At 39.6% G+C, this 20349-nt stretch overlaps 3 protein-coding genes, 1 long non-coding RNA gene and 1 pseudogene across 14 annotated transcripts in view; 3 read left to right on the forward strand and 2 right to left on the reverse strand.

Moving 5' to 3' along the window:
• Window positions 1–7046, forward strand: part of LOC111338020 (uncharacterized) — a 36060-nt gene extending 29014 nt beyond the window's left edge. For 8 of the 11 annotated variants that reach the window (XM_088747488.1, XM_088747489.1, XM_088747491.1 and 5 more), the window contains one exon: window positions 5994–7046. In XM_088747488.1, coding sequence (XP_088603614.1) covers window positions 5994–6130 — 137 coding nt within the window. In that variant the 3' untranslated portion in view covers window positions 6131–7046. Of the gene's footprint in view, window positions 1–5285; window positions 5543–5684 lie in introns of all 11 variants that reach the window. The other 3 variants (XR_015996226.1, XM_088747487.1, XM_088747486.1) reach the window with 3 other exon arrangements.
• On the reverse strand, window positions 43–2160 carry LOC148737312 (uncharacterized). The gene is made up of 2 exons (XM_088747791.1): window positions 2109–2160; window positions 43–692 (listed from the first exon to the last, which is right to left on the reverse strand). The coding sequence occupies exons 1-2, from the start codon at window positions 2158–2160 to the stop codon at window positions 43–45; spliced, it is 702 nt and encodes a 233-aa protein (XP_088603917.1).
• Window positions 2675–4483, forward strand: LOC148737313 (uncharacterized). The gene is made up of 2 exons (XM_088747792.1): window positions 2675–3869; window positions 4467–4483. Exons 1-2 carry the CDS (start codon window positions 2804–2806, stop codon window positions 4481–4483), a joined length of 1083 nt encoding a protein of 360 aa, XP_088603918.1. The 5' UTR covers window positions 2675–2803.
• A 725-nt stretch (window positions 7047–7771) lies between the features above and the next one.
• Window positions 7772–13372, forward strand: LOC148737314 (uncharacterized). Its single transcript, XR_015996253.1, has 3 exons — window positions 7772–7813; window positions 11171–11226; window positions 12856–13372. It is a non-coding gene; the product is annotated as an uncharacterized LOC148737314 (long non-coding RNA).
• LOC148737315 (uncharacterized) lies at window positions 9188–10687 on the reverse strand (annotated as a pseudogene).
• Window positions 13373–20349: the final 6977 nt, after the last annotated feature.

A 20349-nucleotide genomic window follows, 5' to 3' on the forward strand; every position in this document is an offset into this window, starting at 1 on the left:
CGTTATTGGTGGGAACATGGCAACGAGAAAAACAAGAATAAATTAGTGGAATGAAAAGCGTTCGTTGATCCCTGTGGGATTTAGACTACCGGTTTGAAAGATGAGCTTTTGTTCAAAATTTTTACGGCTTTCCGTGCTACCTAAGTGCAAGGAAAGACCGCAGATTGCCATATGTTGCTTAGAATGATTAGGTAAATTAAAATGTCTAGCGACTGGTTTCGATGTGTCCTTGTCATTCCTTTCCACGTCTCGAAGGTGTTCTCGAAATCGGTCACCTAGTCTTCTACCTGTTTCGCCGATGTATATCTTTTTGCAATAAGTGCAAGTTATGCAATAGATTACATTGGCGGAGGTGCACGTGAAGTGATCGGTGATCTTAATGAATCGTTTAGGTCCCGATATTTTATCAGTGTTGTGAATAAAAGGACACGTTTTACATTGTGCACGAGCAATTTTAAAAGTGCCTGGTTGATCATTGGTCTGAAAAGAACTTCTGACCAAAAGATTGCGTACGTTTTTGTTGCAATTGAATGAAATGAGCGGAGGCTGCGAAAAGATAGTGCTTGTCTCTGGATCGTTTTGAAGTAATTTAAAGTTTTTAAGAATGATGGATTTAACTGAGTGGTTGTGAGGGTGAAACGTGAGAGTGAATGGAATGTGGTCGGAATCTTCCTTATGCGACGTTTGTGGTGCTGAATGTCAATCAATAAGTTGGGCGCGGTGGTAACCCGCTTGAACGACAAAAACAGGGTAACCACGTTTATCGAAAAACTGGCACATTGACTCTGATTTGTGGTGGAAATCAGAGTCATCACTACATAAACGACGAAGTCTTAGAAACTGAGAAAAAGGAATGGAATTCTTAACGTGAGATGGATGCGAAGACGAATGTAACAAGTAATTATGCGAGTCTGTAGGTTTGTAATACACACTAGTGCATAAACCGTTACCTTCAATTGAAACTTTTATGTCTAGAAAGGATAAAGAATTGTCAGAAATTTCCCAGGTATATTTCAGAGCCGGGTGAAAAGAATTGACTGCGGTTATGAATTGAGTGAGCTCCTCTCTGGTAGAGGAGGTAGCGCCGATACAGTCGTCGATGTAGCGACCGTAGAGTTCAGGTCTGGACCCGTTGTATTGGCTGAAAAATTGATGTTCGACAAAATCTACAAAAAGATTGGCATAGCTAGGTCCCATTTTGGTGCCCATGGCTACACCATTGGTTTGTTTGAAGAAGTTGTTTCCGAATGAAAACAATTGAGTGTGAGCACTAGTTCGGCTAATCGTAATAGTGTTTCAGATTTAGGTTCCTTATCACTACATTGATCAAAAAAATGTTTAAGGGCCAGAAGGCCTTCGCCCTCAGGTATGACAGTGTAAAGAGACGTTATATCCATGGTGAAAAGAAGTGTGTTTTGGGCAAGGAAATTAAAGTCTCGAAAACTTTGAAGAGCGTGTTGGCTATCTTTAATATTTGAAGGTAAATTTTTGACGATGGGAGCCATAATTTTGTCCAGATAGCTGGAGATAAGTTCGGTAGGGCAACTGCAAGCCGAGACAATGGGCCGACCCGGGTTGTTAGGTTTGTGAATTTTAGGTGAAAGGTAAATACGAGAGGTTCTAGGAGTGGTTTTGATGAGATTTTTTGCTGTGGCCGGCAATTCTTCTTCAGTTATGAGTTGGTTGATCGTATTCTTGACGGAGTGTTGATTGCTGGCAAAACTAGGTTTTGTAGCCACATAAACTTCATCGGTCGTTGCCTTCATTCTAAAGTTATTCCCAATGGTTTTCGCTCCAATTTTGATGCATCTTCATTCACCAAACAAAACCATCACCAAATTAAGTGCGCCCAAAATTCTTTTTCAGGTAACATCATGAGAATTACCATTAGGGCTGTGTGCCAAAAACGTAATCACCTCACCGAACAAATCTTAGCAGTTTTATTACAATCTTTCCGCGCCAAAATTCAGGAAAGTAATTCGAAACTTTTCAATCATTTAACCAAATTAAGGCCCAAAAACTTGACCAACTTATCGTTCCCCAAATCGCTAACCACTCATCACCAGAAAACCTCAAAACTGTAGTTACCATTCCAGAAAACCTCTTACTTTCCGATTCAGAAAAATCTGCCCTCAGTAAGGGATTAAATTTCGTTCCCATTTCTAAAACAACGGACGAATTCTCAATTAAACAAGACGTAGAAAAATTCTTTTGCCGCGTTCAATTAAAAGCCTTTTTCACAACAGAGGATGATTCTAACACCGAGAACAAAGACACTTTCGAACACTTCAGACTCGAAAGTCTAAATGGACTCCCCCAGAGGGCCAATTGGCATCATTAGACTTTTTTATCAAAAAATGCCGCCACGATATCAACAAACTCAATTTCAAACATATTACCAAATTTTCTAATCTCTCCTGAAGAGTGGTCGGCTCTAAAATGTCTTAGAAAAAGGAAAGACATAGTCATCAAAGCGGCCGATAAGGGCGGCTCAGTTGTTGTTTGGCGCACTGACCTCTACCAAAAAGAAGCTTTGCGGCAACTTTCTGACACCTTTTTTTTTTATAAAAAGGTCAACAAAGACCTCACTGCCAGCAATCAAAACTCCCTCAAGAGTACGATCAACCAACTCATAACTGAACAAGAATTGCCGGCCACAGCAAAAAATCTCATCAAAACCACTCCTAGAACCTTTCGTATTTACTTTTTACCTAAAATTCACAAACCTAAGAACCCGGGTCGGCCCATTGTCTCGGCTTGCAGTTGCCCTACCGAACTTATCTCCAGCTATCTAGACAAAATTATGGCTCCCATCGTCAAAAATTTACCTTCATATATTAAAGATAGCCAACACGCTCTTCAAAGTTTTCGAGACTTTAATTTCCTTGGCCAAAACAGACTTCTTTTCACCATGGATACAACGTCTCTTTACACTGTCATACCTGAGGGCGAAGGCCTTCTGGCCCTTAAACATTTTTTTGATCAACGTAGTGATAAGGAACCTAAATCTGAAACACTATTACGATTAGCCGAACTAGTGCTCACACTCAATTGTTTTTCATTCGGAAACAACTTCTTCAAACAAACCAATGGTGTAGCCATGGGCACCAAAATGGGACCTAGCTATGCCAATCTTTTTGTAGATTTTGTCGAACATCAATTTTTCAGCCAATACAACGGGTCCAGACCTGAACTCTACGGTCGCTACATCGACGACTGTATCGGCCCTACCTCCTCTACCAGAGAGGAGCTCACTCAATTCATAACCGAAGTCAATTCTTTTCACCCGGCTCTGAAATATACCTGGGAAATTTCTGACAATTTATCCTTTCTAGACATCAAAGTTTCAAGTGAAGGTAACGGTTTATGCACTAGTGTGTATTACAAACCTACAGACTCGCATAATTACTTGTTATATTCGTCTTCGCATCCATCTCACGTTAAGAATTCCATTCCTTTTTCTCAGTTTCTAAGACTTCGTCGTTTATGTAGTGATGACTCTGATTTCCACCACAAATCAGAGTCAATGTGCCAGTTTTTCGATAAACGTGGTTACCCTGTTTGTGTCGTTCAAGCGGGTTACCACCGCGCCCAACTTATTGATCGACATTCAGCACCACAAACGTCGCATAAGGAAGATTCCGACCACATTCCATTCACTCTCACGTTTCACCCTCACAACCACTCAGTTAAATCCATCATTCTTAAAAACTTTAAATTACTTCAAAACGATCCTGAGACAAGCACTATCTTTTCGCAGCCTCCGCTCATTTCATTCAAACGCAACAAAAACGTAGGCAATCTTTTGGTCAGAAATTCTTTTCAGACTAATGATCAACCAGGCACGTTTAAATGTGCTCGTGCACGATGTAAAACGTGTCCTTTTATTCACAACACTGATAAAATATCGGACCTAAACGATCCATTAAGATCACCGATCCCTTCACGTGCACCTCCGCCAATGTAATCTATTGCATAACTTGCACTTATTGCAAAAAGGTATACATCGGCGAAACAGGTAGAAGACTAGGTGACCGATTTCGAGAACACCTTCGAGACGTGGAAAGGAATGACAAGGACACATCGAAACTAGTCGCTAGACATTTTAATTTACCTAATCATTCTAAGCAACATATGGCAATCTGCGGTCTTTCCTTACACTTAGGTAGCACGGAAAGCCGTAAAAATCTTGAACAAAAGCTCATCTTTCAAACCGGCAGTCTAAATCCCACAGGGATCAACGGACGCTTTTCATTCCACCAATTTATTCTTGTTTTTCTCGTTGCCATGTTCCCACCAATAACGTAGCTCCATTTTCTGCCTTTAAAAGCAACACACAGCCCACAATTCCTCTATTCACTCCGATGAAGGGCTAACGCTCGAAACGTCAGCTTTTAAAATCGTTACGGTGGCCAATTTACCTTTTCCGCCTTGTTGATATATCCAAATTTATAACTTTCCTCTAGTTCTTTCTTTTCCCTGAACGCTTTGATTTCCGTTTTCACCTACCTCGACAACAAGAAAGGTTTTAGAACAACGCTTGTCCTTAAATCTTAGACAACAAGGACGTGTTTGCTTTTAAACCAACAGAGGACCAGTCAAAATATTGGTCATTTGTAGAGCTAACTAAGAGTTCATATCTAGTAAACCTTAGTAGAATGCATATGAAGCACGATCCTCGCAGTAGAGAGCGCTATTTATGCAATAGCGAAAATCAGACCTGAAAAAAAAAATCAGGCCTGTACGGGATTCGAACCACTGACCTCTGCGATACTAGTGCAGCGCTCTACCAATTGAGCTAACAAGCCAACTGGGAGCAGGCTGTTAAGTTGATTAGTAATAAACCCGTGATGATAAATCAGATACAATGTATATATGAAGTTCATATATTTTGAACTGCGGTATTAGATACGTATGATGCACGATCCTCGCAGTAGAGAGCGCTATTTATACAATAGCGAATATCAGACCTGAAAAAAAATCAGGCTTGTACGGCATTCGAACCACATCTAACGGCCTGCTCCCAGTTGGCTTGTCAACTCAATTGGTAGAGCGCTGCACTAGTATCGCAGAGGTCAGTGGTTCGAATCCCGTATAGGCCGGATTTTTTTTTTCAGGTCTGATTTTCGCTATTGCATAAATAGCGCTCTCTACTGCGAGGATCGTGCATCATACGTATCTAATACCGCAGTTCAAAATGTATGAACTTCATATATACATTGTATCTTAGTAGAATAATTGTTAAAGTTAACTAGCTTTTATTTTGGTTTTACAACAACTGGAAGACAAAATCAGCCTCGTTTGAAGTCTTATCTGCTAGTCTCCCCATTCTTGTGGGTGGAAACTCGGGACTCGCTGAAGCACGAATGGAAGTGAAATTTGTTCAATTTTACTGAGTTTCGAGGATGCTAATGACTGGGAAAAAAATCAAAACCACTTGCCAGATCTGAAAGATTGGAAATTGCGACTTGAAGAGATTCGACAACTACGGACATTCTGGAAAGCGTATTACTGCGAGGAGAGTCAGTGTAAAGACTTTGTGGTGAAAATGTTAAAGATGTTTTATGATATACATGTGATATACGATTTTTTTTTAATTGCGTTTTCGGCCGTCAGGAAGGATGTATACAACACATAGTGGGAACAGATTATTCAGTCTGATTCTGCCTTATTGTTTTTTTTAGTGATACATGGGAGTAACAGCATCGATTGAGACTTAATTCACTTAAAAATCTTGTAAGGAACTATATCAATTCAATTTCTTTGGCAGCATTTCAAGTTCCCTTGACATGCATTGAAAAATCAATCTTCCCTTCCAATCAGGATCACATGAAATTCTCCATTGCTTTTTACTCTAATTTATTTTACGTCGTGTTTTGCTGTCCTAATCTAGTTTCAGTCCTCAAAACTGCACTTGCAAGTCCACTCCCATTGTTTTTCACTCTTGACTAGAATAACCTTTATGATGTTGATTTGTCCTCCTTGTCGTCTAGCTCAACCTTTGCGTTTAAAATTGGAAGAAGTGAAGACGAACACCAGATGGAACGCACTCATTAAGGTAGCCGTGGTTGTAGGCCTTCTAGCCGCCTTTATTTCTGTCCTTCTCCATATAGGGTGGATTGGTTCCTAAAGTGCTCTGCTGTATTGGATCATTGTGACATTTCAACTTACAAACAAGTTGTAAAATGGTATTAAAATGTTTGATAATTTTGGTACTGAAATAATAAGTTGTAATAATAATAATAAGAAAACAAAAATGAATATCAAAGAAGTTGTAAAACGGAAATTAAAATCTCTGATAATTTTGGCAATGAAGATAATAAGCTAACTTCCAAGTGTAGAAATGAATGAATCACGTTGAACTTAAGATTTTCGAAAAGCTCTCATTTTTCTAGACCAATAGCTTGAGCAGCCTTTTTTAAGGAATTAGCTAGATAGATGTTGGTAGTCATTTTTCTCAACAAGAACTAATAAGGTGGAGAAAGCTAAGCTGTGAGCAGGAACAGGACTAATTAAAAATCTCAGAATACCATTTTATAAGAAGAACTTAAGGTGGCTTAAAGACGTTTGCAACACTGTTTCTGCAATGAGGCGTCTACTTCCTACACTTCTACTCTGTATCGGTTGTTCTTAATGGATGGTCTAACCTTTGAAAAGTGTGTCTGATCTTGAATACCTACTTTGCCAGACAAGACACTGTAAAGTAAATAAAGAAATACGAGTCCGGTTACCGCTGGAATTTATTGTTAATAATTAGTTCACAAGGGTATCTTGAAGGCGTAAAATTTTATTGGTATTATATGTGTTCCTTGTACTAACTTTTTTACAGAACGAAAACGCGTCATTTTCTTTTGTAACTATTATATCCTGTCAAAAACCTCTTTTTTTAGTAAATCTTTGACCAGTATCTCAATGGTGTTGTAATGGTAGGGAATCTATATGTTTTGTCTCTTTAAGAATGTCTTAATGATGGATTTATAGTATGACGACACCGTCCCATTTTTTTTTTTCCACGCTCTCGAAATAAATGTCATTCTTGATTCTTATTTTATCGAAGTATTTTCGCCTAAAAAATAGAGAATCCTCGACTGTACTCTCTTTTGTTGTTAAGCAAGCAGGAAGGGGCTAGAGCATGAAAAAGTGAAAGGAGAAACACGAGACGTAGTCAAGCGTCTTCCTCCAGTGTTTTGTGCTCTATCCGCTTCCTAAGTTCTTTACAACACAACAGAGCCCAGTCAAGGCTTCTCCATTTGTGTTATAGCGAGGAATTCGTTAAATTCCCAGTTTTTAAAACAAGCTTTATGCCCAACTGTTGGCAACTTTCTTTGAATTGCGTGTTGTGCCACTATGTATAATGACACAAGACACGGTACAAAGAGAGTCGCCAAGATAGCGTTAAACCACCGTAAGGGTCATTAATTGGCTTATTTGCTAGACCACAGGTTTAATATATCCTTTATTAATTGCAATCAACTTGACTGCCGATTGAAAGGAAGAACAAACGTGAGAGGCTAAAAACCTTTAAAGACTTTGGGAAAGTTTGGCAAAATTTATTGTGAAACCTAAATGCAACATCGACCAAAAATGGAAAATTTTCCCAATATCGTTTTCAGGCACGAGACTCATGATCACGAAGCCACAATTATAGGACAACCAAAAAATGTAACTTCTCAAAATATTGACCGTGAAAATGTGACAAGGAGTTTTCCAAAGGAAGGCAATAAACCAAGAGGAATAACTTCTTTTTCTTCTATGTGCGTGGAGAAGTCTTCTCAGCTTTAGATGATGGAGACCAATAGAAAGAACTTGAAACGTAAGTCTATTCTTATGCAGATCGCTGAACAACTCTCAGTTTTCCATCCAAATTCGTGACTCTTGCAGAATTGCAATGAAAATAATCAGAGTCTTGTATTTTTCTGCCCAATCAATTTTGAAAGCTATGCCCCTGTCCCTGTTAAGTTTGACCCATCGGTGACATCGGTACCCCCTGCCTTTCCTCATTGACATCATATCTTAATTGAAAAAAATTTACCAAAAAGTTAACACAGAAAACCACGTATGATGTTATTTGGGGGATAATATATTCATGTTTGTGAAACAGAAACTAATCTTTCCATTCCGGTTTCCGTCACGTATCTGGTGTCGCCACTTTCATGTAACCATGCTCTTAAGGATATAAGAATTGCTTTGAAACAAATGAAAGTCTGGCTGATCCCAAACCACTAAATGGCTATATTTGAAATTTTTTTTTAACCTAGGCTTTTGCTAAAAGCAGACGCACGGCCCGCAAGTTTCGAAGAAAGGGAATAATTTCTTGTCGCGTCTGCAAGCATGTCTTTGCTTTATCTAGCAAGTCAATTTTTGGGAGCAGAGCGCCTAACGAAATTGTCTGCGAACCTTGTTTCGTCGATTACCAATCGTCCGTTATTGGTATTTTGTGAAACAAGGCATCTAGCGAGAACAGTTTTCGAAGAGAGGGAAGAATTTCTTGTCGCGTCTATAAGCCTGGTTTTGCTTTATCTAGCAAGACAATTTTCGGGAGCAGAGCGCCTAAAAAAGTTGTCTGCGAACCTTGTTTCGGCGATTACCAATCGGCCGTTATTGGTATTTTGCAAAACAAGGCGTCTAGTGAGGACAGGTTTAGAAGAGAAGGAATAAATCTTAGTGGTATCGTTAACTCGGTGAACGGTAATTTCCTTATCGATTAATGTTTCGTTTAGTTTCGTTTAGTCACGTTTCGTTTCGTTTCGTTTAGTTTCGCGGAATACCGGAGTAAGCGTACTATTATTGGATATAAGTAAACTGAAGCAAAACAATAGATTACCTTTGGGACTTCGGCTTTGTTTTGATTGGTATGGGGTTATACGGAAATCTTTCCTTAGATATATAGGTCTCTTTGCAACACTCTATGCATAACAATTAATGTAGGGGGTTGTATGGAAATCTTGCCAGTAATTTTTATCAGAAGGTGATACTGAGAAAAAAACCACTTAGTTCTTTGTTAATGCACAATACAGTGCCACTTTTGCAGTGTATATACATGGATAATTTGAATATATCAACAAAGTTGAAATGGTAAATTGGCCACCGTTACGATTATAAAATCTGACGTCTCGAGCGTTAGCCCTTCGTCGGGGCGAATAGGGGAATTGTGGGTTGTGTGTGCTTTTAAAGGCAGACAAAGGAGCTACGTGATTGGTGGGAACATGGCAACGAGAAAAACACGAATAAACTGGTGGGTTGAAAAGCGTTCGTTGATACCTGTGGGATTTAGACTGCCGGTTTGAAAGATGAGCTTTTGTTCAAGAGTTTTCTGGCTTTCCGTGCTACCTAAGTGTAAGGAAAGACCGCAGATTACCATGTGTTGCTTAGAATGGTTAGGTAAGTTAAAATATCTAGCGACTGGTTTCGATGTGTCCTTGTCATTCCTCTCCACGTCGCGAAGGTGTTCTCGGGATCGGTCACCTAGTCTTCTGCCTGTTTCGCCGATGTATATCTTTTTGCAATAGGTGCAAGTTATGCAATAGATTACATTGGCGGAGGTGCACGTGAAGTGATCGGTGATCTTAATGGATCGTTTAGGTCCCGATATCTTATCAGTATTGTGAATGAAAGGACACGTTTTGCATCGTCCACGAGTGCATTTAAAAGTGCCTGGTTGGTCATTAGTCTCAAAAGAACTTCTTACCAAAAAATTGCCTATGTTTTTGTCGCGTTTGAATGAAATGAGCGGAGGCTACGAAAAGATAATGCTTGTCTCCGGATCGCTTTGAAGTAGTTTAAAGTTTTTAAGAATAATGGATTTAACTGAGTGGTTACGAGGGCGAAACGTGAGAGGGAATGGAATGCGGTCGGAATCTTCCTTTTGTGACGTTTTTAGTGCTGAATGTCGATCAATAAGTTGGGCGCGGTGGTAACCCGCTTGAACGACAGAATCTGGGTAACCACGTTTATCGAAAAACTGGCACATTGACTCTGATTTGTGGTGGAAATCAGAGTCATCATTACATAAACTATATACATGAATAGAGTGGCTCCTTTAGCTTGATTGTGGATGGAAGAGCAAGGAAAATTCTCTCTGTGTATTAAGTCTTTGATCTATGTATTTTAGTGCATGGCTAGTCTGGCTTGTTTGCCTCGGCAGTGGTACATGTAACAAAGGAGCAAACGTGTGACATCTGCAAATAAGCCGGCTTGTTTGGTGACTGGTTAATAGCAGTTGTCCTGTATTCTTTTTTCGCGTTCACAATCGTCCGCTAAACCGCAATGCAACTGGTTTTGGTTTAAAGTAACTCTGAAACTTTAAAACTAAAGATGAAAGTGGGTTGCACTGAATTAAGTAACGGTCAACTTCTGACTTCCTTAAATTAGAATTTACTTAGCTACATGTCATGTTCATAAGCTAAGTTTTAAAAATTATATCAAAGAGCCAGGTAACTTGGGCGGCGAGACATGAGTTGCTTCACTGGGGAGCAAGCTGAGTGTATCTTTATCTCGTCTACCTTTGTTGAAGATTAGAGTGCTCTTGATGAAACACTTGGCTACACCTCATGTGCCACATTTTTATTCTTACCATAAAAATTATTTTGACATCATCTGTGATCTGTTACTGAACAGATGCTCGACAGAATGGAATCTAAGTTATCTAAATGTCCCTCCAAAGCTACATACTGTTTCCTTGCTGCATTAGAATTTAGTTAGTCTGTGAAAAGCATGCAAATCTTTGTTTGTCTGGGAACCATTTCCTCTTCAAAAGAAAACATTTCCCAGCTCTGAATTCTGATCAGACTGACCTTTTTAGAAATATCAATACTCTAGTTGAATACAAGTACATGTATGTTTTAAAATCAAACAGTACTTGAAAGAGGAAAGCCTGAGACTATCCCTGTGAAAAGAGCCTCCTTTCAGGGCTCAACACTAATGGCAGCGAACTAGCCACAGAATGGTAGAAATTCAGTTTTGGCCAGTGGTTTCCCAATTCCACCAGCCAGTTTGGCTAGTAAACAAACTGAAATTGTCATAACATGTAGGTTGTCATTAGCCACTTGGCTATTAAGTTGAAAAGTTAGTGTTGAGAACTGCTTATGTTCTGGACACGGCTCTACTTTGTGATTCTCTAACAGTTTCTTTCATAATGATGCAGTGTTTTTCAAATTTTCTCTCCTTTAAGCAACCGCTGTTCGAATCTTTTACGATGTAAGGGACCAAGGCCACTTTGAAGTTCAGGTACTTGAAAAACTGTCATGTTTTGTAGTTCCAACAAGTGAATACCTACTTGATGGTATGAGTCACTCAGATGACAAAGAGACTTGTTTCACAGAAGAAATAGTTCTACAACATTTGGTGTGAAAATGTAAATGAAAGTCTTTTTTCAATAATTTTTTTCAAGTGATTAAAAATTGAGAATAAAAGTGCAATTGAGGACCTGTAACGTATTGAATAATTTACAATTTGTTCTTTTAACGAACTTTGTTTATTCGCCTTTTTATTGACTGATGAGAAAAAATGTCACTTTTTCCTTCATTAAAGGTGATGTTGTAAGGGAGAGGTGACAAATAACTTATCTGTCTAAAAACTAGTCAACCAGAGTCATGTGGACTATTTGTTACCAGGCTAGTGAATTCCGTACAATTAATTGTGCTTGTCACACTTTTTATTGACTGTATCACGAGAAATTGGTAGAGTGATTCCTTTCAGATACTGATGCTTTGAAATGTTTTCATTTCTTTTTACGAGTATAAATATAACCCCTTTTCAATTGATTTAACCCATCAAGTCCCACGAGTGACCACGACCCAATTTCTCCTCTCAATCTCAACGCAGTATAGTCCGGTCCTTTTTACAGTTGTGGGCTTGGTGGCCAAGCCTTTGAGCAGGAGTGAGGCTAAGAGTAACCCTGTTGTGATAGAGACCTGTATCTAGTTAGCATGATAACAAAGAAATTTGCATTTGAAAAGCAGCAACATCTCTATCATAACAAGGTCACCCTTAGCCTCACTCCTGTTCAAAGGCTTGGCCAACAAGCCCACAACTGTAAAAAGGAATATTAAGCAAAAATGTGATGAGAATCAAGAAAAATGTTACTTAGGAGATAACTAGTTGATTCAATACCAAATTTGCTGGGCTAACTTCGTAATAATTGTATGACAGACAGTAAGAAGAATTATTAAAAGAGATCTTGGGAGTGAAAGGGTTCAAAAAAGCGTCGATGTATTCCATTAAAGTTTTCCTTTTATACTCTCTGAAGTATTGATTTACCTTTGTTTTCTTCGGGAGATTGGTTACTGATCCCCTGATTCTGTACTAGGTCTTGTCTCCATGTTGGTGGCTAACTTATTTTGTTGGGAAATTTCATTATAAGTGAGTTCTTTTAATAGTGTTATTCCCTTTTGATGTCCATGGTGAGTCAAATACCTGGATAAAAAGGAAGCTAAATAGATAACTTAGAGTAAGGGAAATTGGAGGGGGCAGAGGGGGGCGGGGGAAATGTTCCTCTGCCAAGCATCCTCTCTTCTTGGCCTCGTGTGGAGACAATAAGCAATTGACCATCTTGGGATGACAGGTCTGCTACTTATTGAAATAGATTGTTTTTCAAAAATGTAAAACATGGAATTTAAAAAGATTGCTTGAATTTTGTAGTAAGGTGAAGTAAAGTGGCTCATCTGTATATTAGAGTGTATAAATTCATGTAAACTAGCTGCTGTTTTGAATCATGCCGTTCCTCAATCACAGAAGATTGAGAATTACATTACTTGAAATATGAAGAGTACCATTTGTATGGTTAGGGTAAGTTTATTAAGAACACGTTGACCTTTACATCTAAGGCTGTGTGGGTGAATTCATTTTCCTTTACAGCCAATGACATCATCACCTGCACCATTATTACCTTCTACCCCGGAGGCAATCAACTATGCTTGACTTTGTCGCTTTCTGGTCGATGTTGGATCCCCCGTCTTAAGAGACACTTTTGATACCATACACCCTCCAGTAGAACTTGACTCAGTCTTGAGGCATCATACAGAGCATTCAGCATTACAGTCTCTATAGGAGAGGAGAGTCATGAGTTTTACACAACGGGGAACGTTGTATCCAACTGTTCCATCATCTGTTTCATCAGCAAACTTTGATGTTGTGTTACTGCATGCGCTACTGAGGAATGTCTGTGCGTTGACTCCCCCCAGGACTGGATGGGATAGTCTACCACTTAACTTAGATTTTAGCAAGGATGCCGACATAGTCAGGCTAAAGTACTCCAATGATGATGTGTACAGCCATGCCAACCAAGCATCTGTGGACGATGCAACATTCAACATCTACTGGCAGGATATCAGTGCTGCCAAAGTAGTTCTGGGAGGGTTTGGTTATAGATCTGCTATCGGTAAGCTTGAGAATAAGTGTATGAATCATCTTATGGAAGTGAAAGTGAAAAAATGATGGGAGATATTCAAGGTATTGTACATTAATTAATATACTCTAGTTTACACACGCCGTGATTTTTCTAGCCAGAGATATGACATCAGAACATCGAACCCCTGCAGAGGTTGGACATTACCTCTAGAAGAACCTTTTATTATGGAATAGGTTAGCATAAGGAAAAAGGTTATTATTACATCATGTTGTATGTATCATGATGTGCAGACAAAGCCACATATGAAATTGAACAGACAAGAATTCAGGTTAAAAAACTTAGTGACAAGTTGGACACCTTGCTACTACAACAAGGAGAAACAAAGAGTCGAGGCCAGTAGTAGAGGAAAAGGATATTTCAGTGGTTTAAGAAATAAAAATAGACAACCATCCAAAATTAATTTAAAAAACACTCTATTACGTAAGGTATTGGCAATGGCTGAGTGTGTTGTTCTAAATATGCTTTTCGTGAATGTGAATGAAATAGGAAAACAAACTGTTTTTGTTACATGTGTTTGAACTCTGGTTTGAAAACATGAAGGTTTTATTGATGAAAAGCTCGAAAACCTTACACTAATGGTGTGACTAGACTAAGCAAAAATTCAGCTACTGATAGAAAGCAAAGGGCTGAGGAAAAATTGTACCAGATTCCACAGACTGAGTTTCCAGCCTTTTAATACAGGGTTTTGCCCTATTTAATTTACACGGAGATCCTTTATTGGATTGTAAACCCAACCATGTCTTCTGATGACATTTCTCTCTCCTAGAAAATTTCAGAAGTGGTTTTAACCAGCTGAGGGCTCATATCGGAAAATTTATTGACTCTTTAGCAGCTTTGAAGGCACTACAAGTTACAAAGGATTAAGGTAAGTTGCGTCCAAAATATAGTATTACGATAAACCAGTCTTTTTGAGGATAATATTTGGCATGTGGCCACCATAAACAAATTGTTTATGGTGGCCACAGGTAGTAACTAACAACTCCATACATTTTTCTGCGTCCCAGGGGTTTCATTTTTTAATGTTTACAGCAGAAGGGTGACCGGCTGCCGCAAGCGGGCAAAACATTTTAAACTTCTTTATGTGATTAACTTTCCTGCAGATGGTCAAACCAAATGGGCAAAACCTTCCTCACAACCGGCCCTTAATGTAAGCTTTAGACTGCCTCCCCCCCCCCCCCCACTTGATGGTGGTTGTCTTTATCTTGAATGCAACTTGCTCATTGTGGTAGGAAAAAACTAGGTTAAAAGGGTGTGTACCAAATTTTTATGCAAGGATTGTAATGTCACTGCTGAGCTGCAAGAATTTGAACCATTGGACTAAATACTAACCATGTGACTCCCAGAAGTGATCAAACAGTGACTTCTCACCGTGATATCTTTGCATTATTTAGCAAAAGGTTTGAGGGAATACTCAAACTTATCAGATAATTACTAATTAGTAAATTTGTTCGAAAAATTAGTATTCGGTCGAGAAGCGAAGCTAGAGAAGCTAGTGTAAAATTTCGAGGACAATCTCTCAGTCAAGAACATTATCAGCTAACATGCCAGCAAGCAAGAAAGGGGCTTATTTATTTCATAACCCTCCCACTACTTTTGTATCGCTCGTTGACAGCAAAATGTTGTTGACTTTTTTTTGTACTTTCCAAGGCAGCGTTTGAGATCAACAGCCTGTTTCCATCTTTCTACCAGTCCAATAAGTTTCACAGCTCTGGCCCTTTCGATATGCAGTCGAGTTGTGGCTTAGCTTTGGGTCAAGAAATGATGCCGGTTTTTTACTTAGTAGCTGTTCGAGGACCTTTCCTATTAGTACTGTTAGTACTATAACAGGTCTATAGTTCTTAATGTCCTGTTTATTGTCTTTCTTAAACACTGGGACCCGATCCCCTTTCTTCCAGTGCAGAGGCCAATCACATGATTCAATGCAGCGGCTGTATAAGTCAGCCAGGGGATGAGAAAGCTCCCTACTCGCTGTCTTTAAGATCTTAGTAGGTATAAGGTCGTGGCCAGTGCTCTTGTTATAGTCCAAATTAGACAACGCAACCAAAATATCCTTTGGCTTAAGCACGCGGAATTTAAATTGTGAGGTATCGTCAGATAGTCGACGATTACAGCTTTGTGTTATTGTATGTACACTCTCGTGATAGCACAACTGATCCATGGACATTCCTAGTAAGCGAGTATCGCCAATGTCATTATCTACTGAGGAAAAATATTTGGCGAAGTGGTCCGCGATCTTGCATTGATCCCGTTCAATAACACCATCGATGTCAAGGGCGAGGAAGGTGTTTTTACACTTTTTCGACTTTGAATGAAGAAAAGGCTTGAAAACATTATATAAATTCTTGGGATTTGTTTTCAGATCATCAGCTTTTTGTTCCAGTACTCTTTGATTACTCTCCGGCAAAGTCTTGTAGCGGTGTTCCTCCCTGTTTTCATTAGTTCCCGGTTTTCTTAGGTAGGATTTCTTGCATATCTCTTCGCGTACCTCCTCTTTTTTCTAATTGCCTTTTTCCACTCGAGCGTCATATATATGGTATGTCCTTTGCACGCACTCTCATTTTTTTCAGCGGGGCATGATCATTAGTAATGCTGGCCAGGAGGGTGTGCCAATATGAATATTGGTCGTCGATTGAGTCGAAGATGGTATACTTACATGCCACGGAGCTCTGTATAATAAGTCCATGCGCAGTTGTTGTTCGTTCAGTTCTTCGTAGCTTTTTACAGTCAGGACCTTGCTTTCATAAAAGCCGTTTCGTTCTTTCAAGAGTCCATGTACCAGTGCATGGTCACGTATTCCTACCTCACAGACTCCACAATCCATAAATAGCTCAGGCTTGTTGGTCAAGATACCATCTATTAGAGTTTGGCTGTTGTTATTAATCCTTGTTGGTGTGGTTACGACACAAGTTAGGTCGTGTGTGTCTTCCCATCCCTCGAAAGCGGTCGGAATCTGTTGAGGTTTAGGTCACCTGTTATCACTAACAATGATATTTCAACTGAAGCCCATAATATCGGGTCGTTGACGTCTTTTTCGAGGGTGACATGGTAATTGTTTCCAATTAGTTTGGGTGGTCTGTATATTCCCACAATAACTATATCGTGTCCACCAAATTTGGACTGAATTACCAGAGACTCGATCGTGGTCAATTTGCTTGGCAATCCCAGCCGTTTGGAAGGTAGTTTGTCTGAAATATACGCCATTACGCCGCCTCCTCATTTTTTTCGATCGTTTCTGAATATATGATAGCCATGTTGTACAAACTGCGAGTCCGGATATGTGCTATCGATCTTGGTCTCGGTGAGGAAAAAAACTTGAGCTTTTGTTTCCTTGATTAGTAATCCAACTTCTTCCACTTTATTTTGAAGACTGTTTACTTCAAATGAAGGAGAAGAATTTCACGAGCCTTCTTTGTTCTTTGTAATGGATCAGGCAAAGAGTCAGCATTAACATATTCCTGCTCGCTTTCCGTACTTGCATAGGACAATTCAAGTATTGGCTCCTCAGTGCTCTGAACAAAAAAGGGGTTTCCGCATTTCGGCAGAGAGCAGAGAAGACATGTTCAGTCAAGATTATAGTTCACCAGGTAATACTGGAAAATAGGCTTTCCATGTTGATGCATTTAGCGTCGAACCGTGTTTTGCACTCGGAACACAATATGGCGTCTTGGTTATTTCTCACCGTTTGTTGACATTCGCCGCAGGAATGTTTCGGAGTACTAGATCTGTTTCTTCGTGGTCCTGGATTAAGATGGATGTCTCCGGACTTTAGGCGTAGTTGAAAGGAGCTTGTACCAGCGACGCTGTAAGGTCTACGTGATGTAGTCAACCTTCTTCTTCTACTTGTGCCTAACCGGGTGCAAAGTCGACTTGCAACCCTTGTGTCTGAATTGACCAGTAGTAAAGTCACATCAGCCGATTTTTCGTGGAAAAAAGATATGTGTTGCTTAACAAACCACATTGAGATTAAAATCACTACCAATGTGAAGAGGTAATATCGATAAATTTTGATATTTGTCGAACGTTGCTCTACACGTGTGGCCGCCATACATGCTCATCACATGCTCACTTTTTAAAAGATACAGTTGAATACAGAAAGCAAAGAGATGGGCCTGTAGTTCCCAGGCTCTTTGTCGTCATCAGACTTGCAGACTGGGACGACTTTGGCATGCTTCAGTTGAGGTGGGTGAAGACCACAGCTTACAGAGATGTTAATTAAATCAGCAAGAAGTTGGCTTAAGATACAATAAGTGCATTTGATCAGACGAGTTGGGCAAGAACATAATCCATGTGATTTATCATGAGGCAATGCCGGACAAAATCTCACGCTCTATTTCAGATTGAGTGATAGGATCAAAAACTGAGAAAGAATTAATAGAACGACCATGATGTAAATATTCGCCGAAACGCTTCCTAGAGGAGGGAACATTTTTTTCCAACTTTTCCCGATAGAAGAGAAATACTTATTCAAAACGTTTGGAAGTTCAGAATCAAGAGTAGTAATTTCACCGGTACCAGGTCTTTTAAGTACTGTTACGGGTTTGGAAGTTTTCTTTTGTCCATTCAAAAGTTGTTTAATACCAGCCCAAGTATTCTTCGTCCTAGGTAGGTTTCATTAAAGCATTTGCAATAGTATATCCTTTTACTATGTCGTACGAGACCAGATAATTTGTTTCTGTAAACTTATATTTTCGGAAATCGCCTGAGACTAGCAAAGCATTTTTAACTTTTATAGATTTAATGAAGCCCCTACTTAACCAAGGTTTTGAGAATTGCTTTGAGGATTGCTTTTTGCCTTAAAGGGGGCATGTATGTCAAAGAAGTCTCTCTAGTTTGTTATAAAACGAGGAGAAGGCTTTTTTCGGATTAGCGGAATGTTTAGTCAATGTGGTACTTCAGTCAACAAGTGAAAGATCACAAATAAAACTTTGTTCCATAAAATGAGAGTAGTCTCTAATTTTTAGCTTCTGAAAAATCCGAGCTGCTCGAATAAAAATATGCATCAAGAACTTGTTCTCACTTTGTGATCCTATATCGTGATCGCAGCGATCGAGAATTTCCGCGATTTTATTCGTAATTGTTTCAGATGCTAAAGGCCCGTGCAAACACTCGTAACAACACGCAACATTGTTGGGCCAACATTGTTGTCTCTTGTTGCGTAATGTTAGCGGATGTGTGTAAACGTTCGCAACTAGTCACAACATGTTGGGTCTTTAGATGAGAATACAAAATAACTTTCTGCAACGTCAATGTCCAGAATGTCTCTCATCTCTTCGAAAGCTCTTTCGCATTTGTTTCGCACGTGGTAGTCCTTTTTGTTGACATCCCATAAGCAATCTTTTTCCTCAAGAAGATTGATTAGTTGATCGATTTCCGGCTCCGTCCACCTTCTAGCTCTTCCTCTGTCTTTTCCCTCACTAGCCGCTTTCTTTCTGCCTTTGGTTGCTGTTAATTCCTCATTCACGTTTTCCATCTCCAATGCCATGTTCATTTCTTGTTCGTAGGTATTTGTGTTTTGAAATCACAATGGATATGTGGCATGCAGTGCGCGTGCGCCGGCGCAACATTGTTCGATGTGCTGTGCAAACGAACGCAACAATGTTGGACCACATTTCGATGACCACGAAACAATAGAAATGTTGGCACCTTTTGGCTTTAAAGTTTGACCAGTTTCCAACTTCATCCAACAACTTCCAACAAGTCGCAACAACACACAACATGGTGTGCAAACACTCGCAACATGTTGGGCCCAACAATGTTGCGAGCGTTTGCACGGGCCTTAACAATTCGTCGTCGAAAAAGTCAGAGACGTGCAAACCTGCAATTAGGTCTAGTATGTTTTAAAACAAACGCAACAAGGTCTTGTACTCTTTAGATGAAGGTGACACTAGCCCCAGACGGTGAGCAACTCGTATCTTTCTCCGGATTATCTGTTTTCGTTGCTTCGGTTTTGGTTATAAAACGTCAAAACAAGCTTCCGCTCCTCATGCCATCGTGTAGAGGCACCACGGAAAACAATTTCAGCCATTTTCGCGCCGTTTTTTATCTCAGACCTTAGTTTCTGGAAATAAAATTCACGCATGGTTAATGACAAGGGCATGTTGTAGCAAAAGGCGACATTCAGCCACTTCTAAATTAACATCCCAGCGTGGCAAGAATTCAATATTTGATTCCTTTTTTACCACAATTTGGCACAAGTAACCTTTCGAATAGGAATAAAGGCAGGAATGGGAAATTTGTTTACAAACTATGCACCAGCGTGGAACCTTAAGTTTAAAAAGAGCAACTCGAACTCCATAAAATATATATTATTGCTTAAGGAAAGTTAATAAGCCCTCAATTTCTCCCTATTCTGTGCCCCTTTCTCTTCGTCTTTTCCTTCTTCGAGCATCTGCGTGAATAATGAAATGTTCGCAGCTTACAAACTACAAAAAACCGCATCAAAATACTGTCGTCTAGCGCAGTGAATGTTTAAGCGCAAGAGGCAAAGATTCACAAAAACAGCGACATACAATGGTCGTGGACCGTATTTGTCCCATCAGAAGTAGATCACACTATGTTTTCTTGGTTCATAATTGTTGACATGAGATGAACAAACTCATACGCAAATATAAAAAAAGACTTGAAGGGTTATGAACGGAGCCCTGAAAATTGCACATCTAATTTACATCTCGGTCCGAATCTCTCAATGAAGCTAAAGGAAATGTTAATCGACCCATTTGTGGTATTTTTTGCTTTCATGGGCCATTTGAAGCGGTTATCTACGAAATTTCTTTTGGCCGGAGGTCGTTTAAAGTAGAAAGGGAGACAAGGCTTTCAACTCCACGGCTCCTCCACTTCCAGTGGAATAAACGCCAACCTACTGATCATCTCTCTAGACTGGAGAGAGTTTTTGATCGATGACATGCTTGTGCTTCATCCCTTCAACTTTTCTAAGAAAATAG

Source organism: Stylophora pistillata, chromosome 2 (genome assembly GCF_964205215.1).
Source record: "Stylophora pistillata chromosome 2, jaStyPist1.2, whole genome shotgun sequence".
Lineage (NCBI taxonomy): Eukaryota > Metazoa > Cnidaria > Anthozoa > Scleractinia > Pocilloporidae > Stylophora > Stylophora pistillata.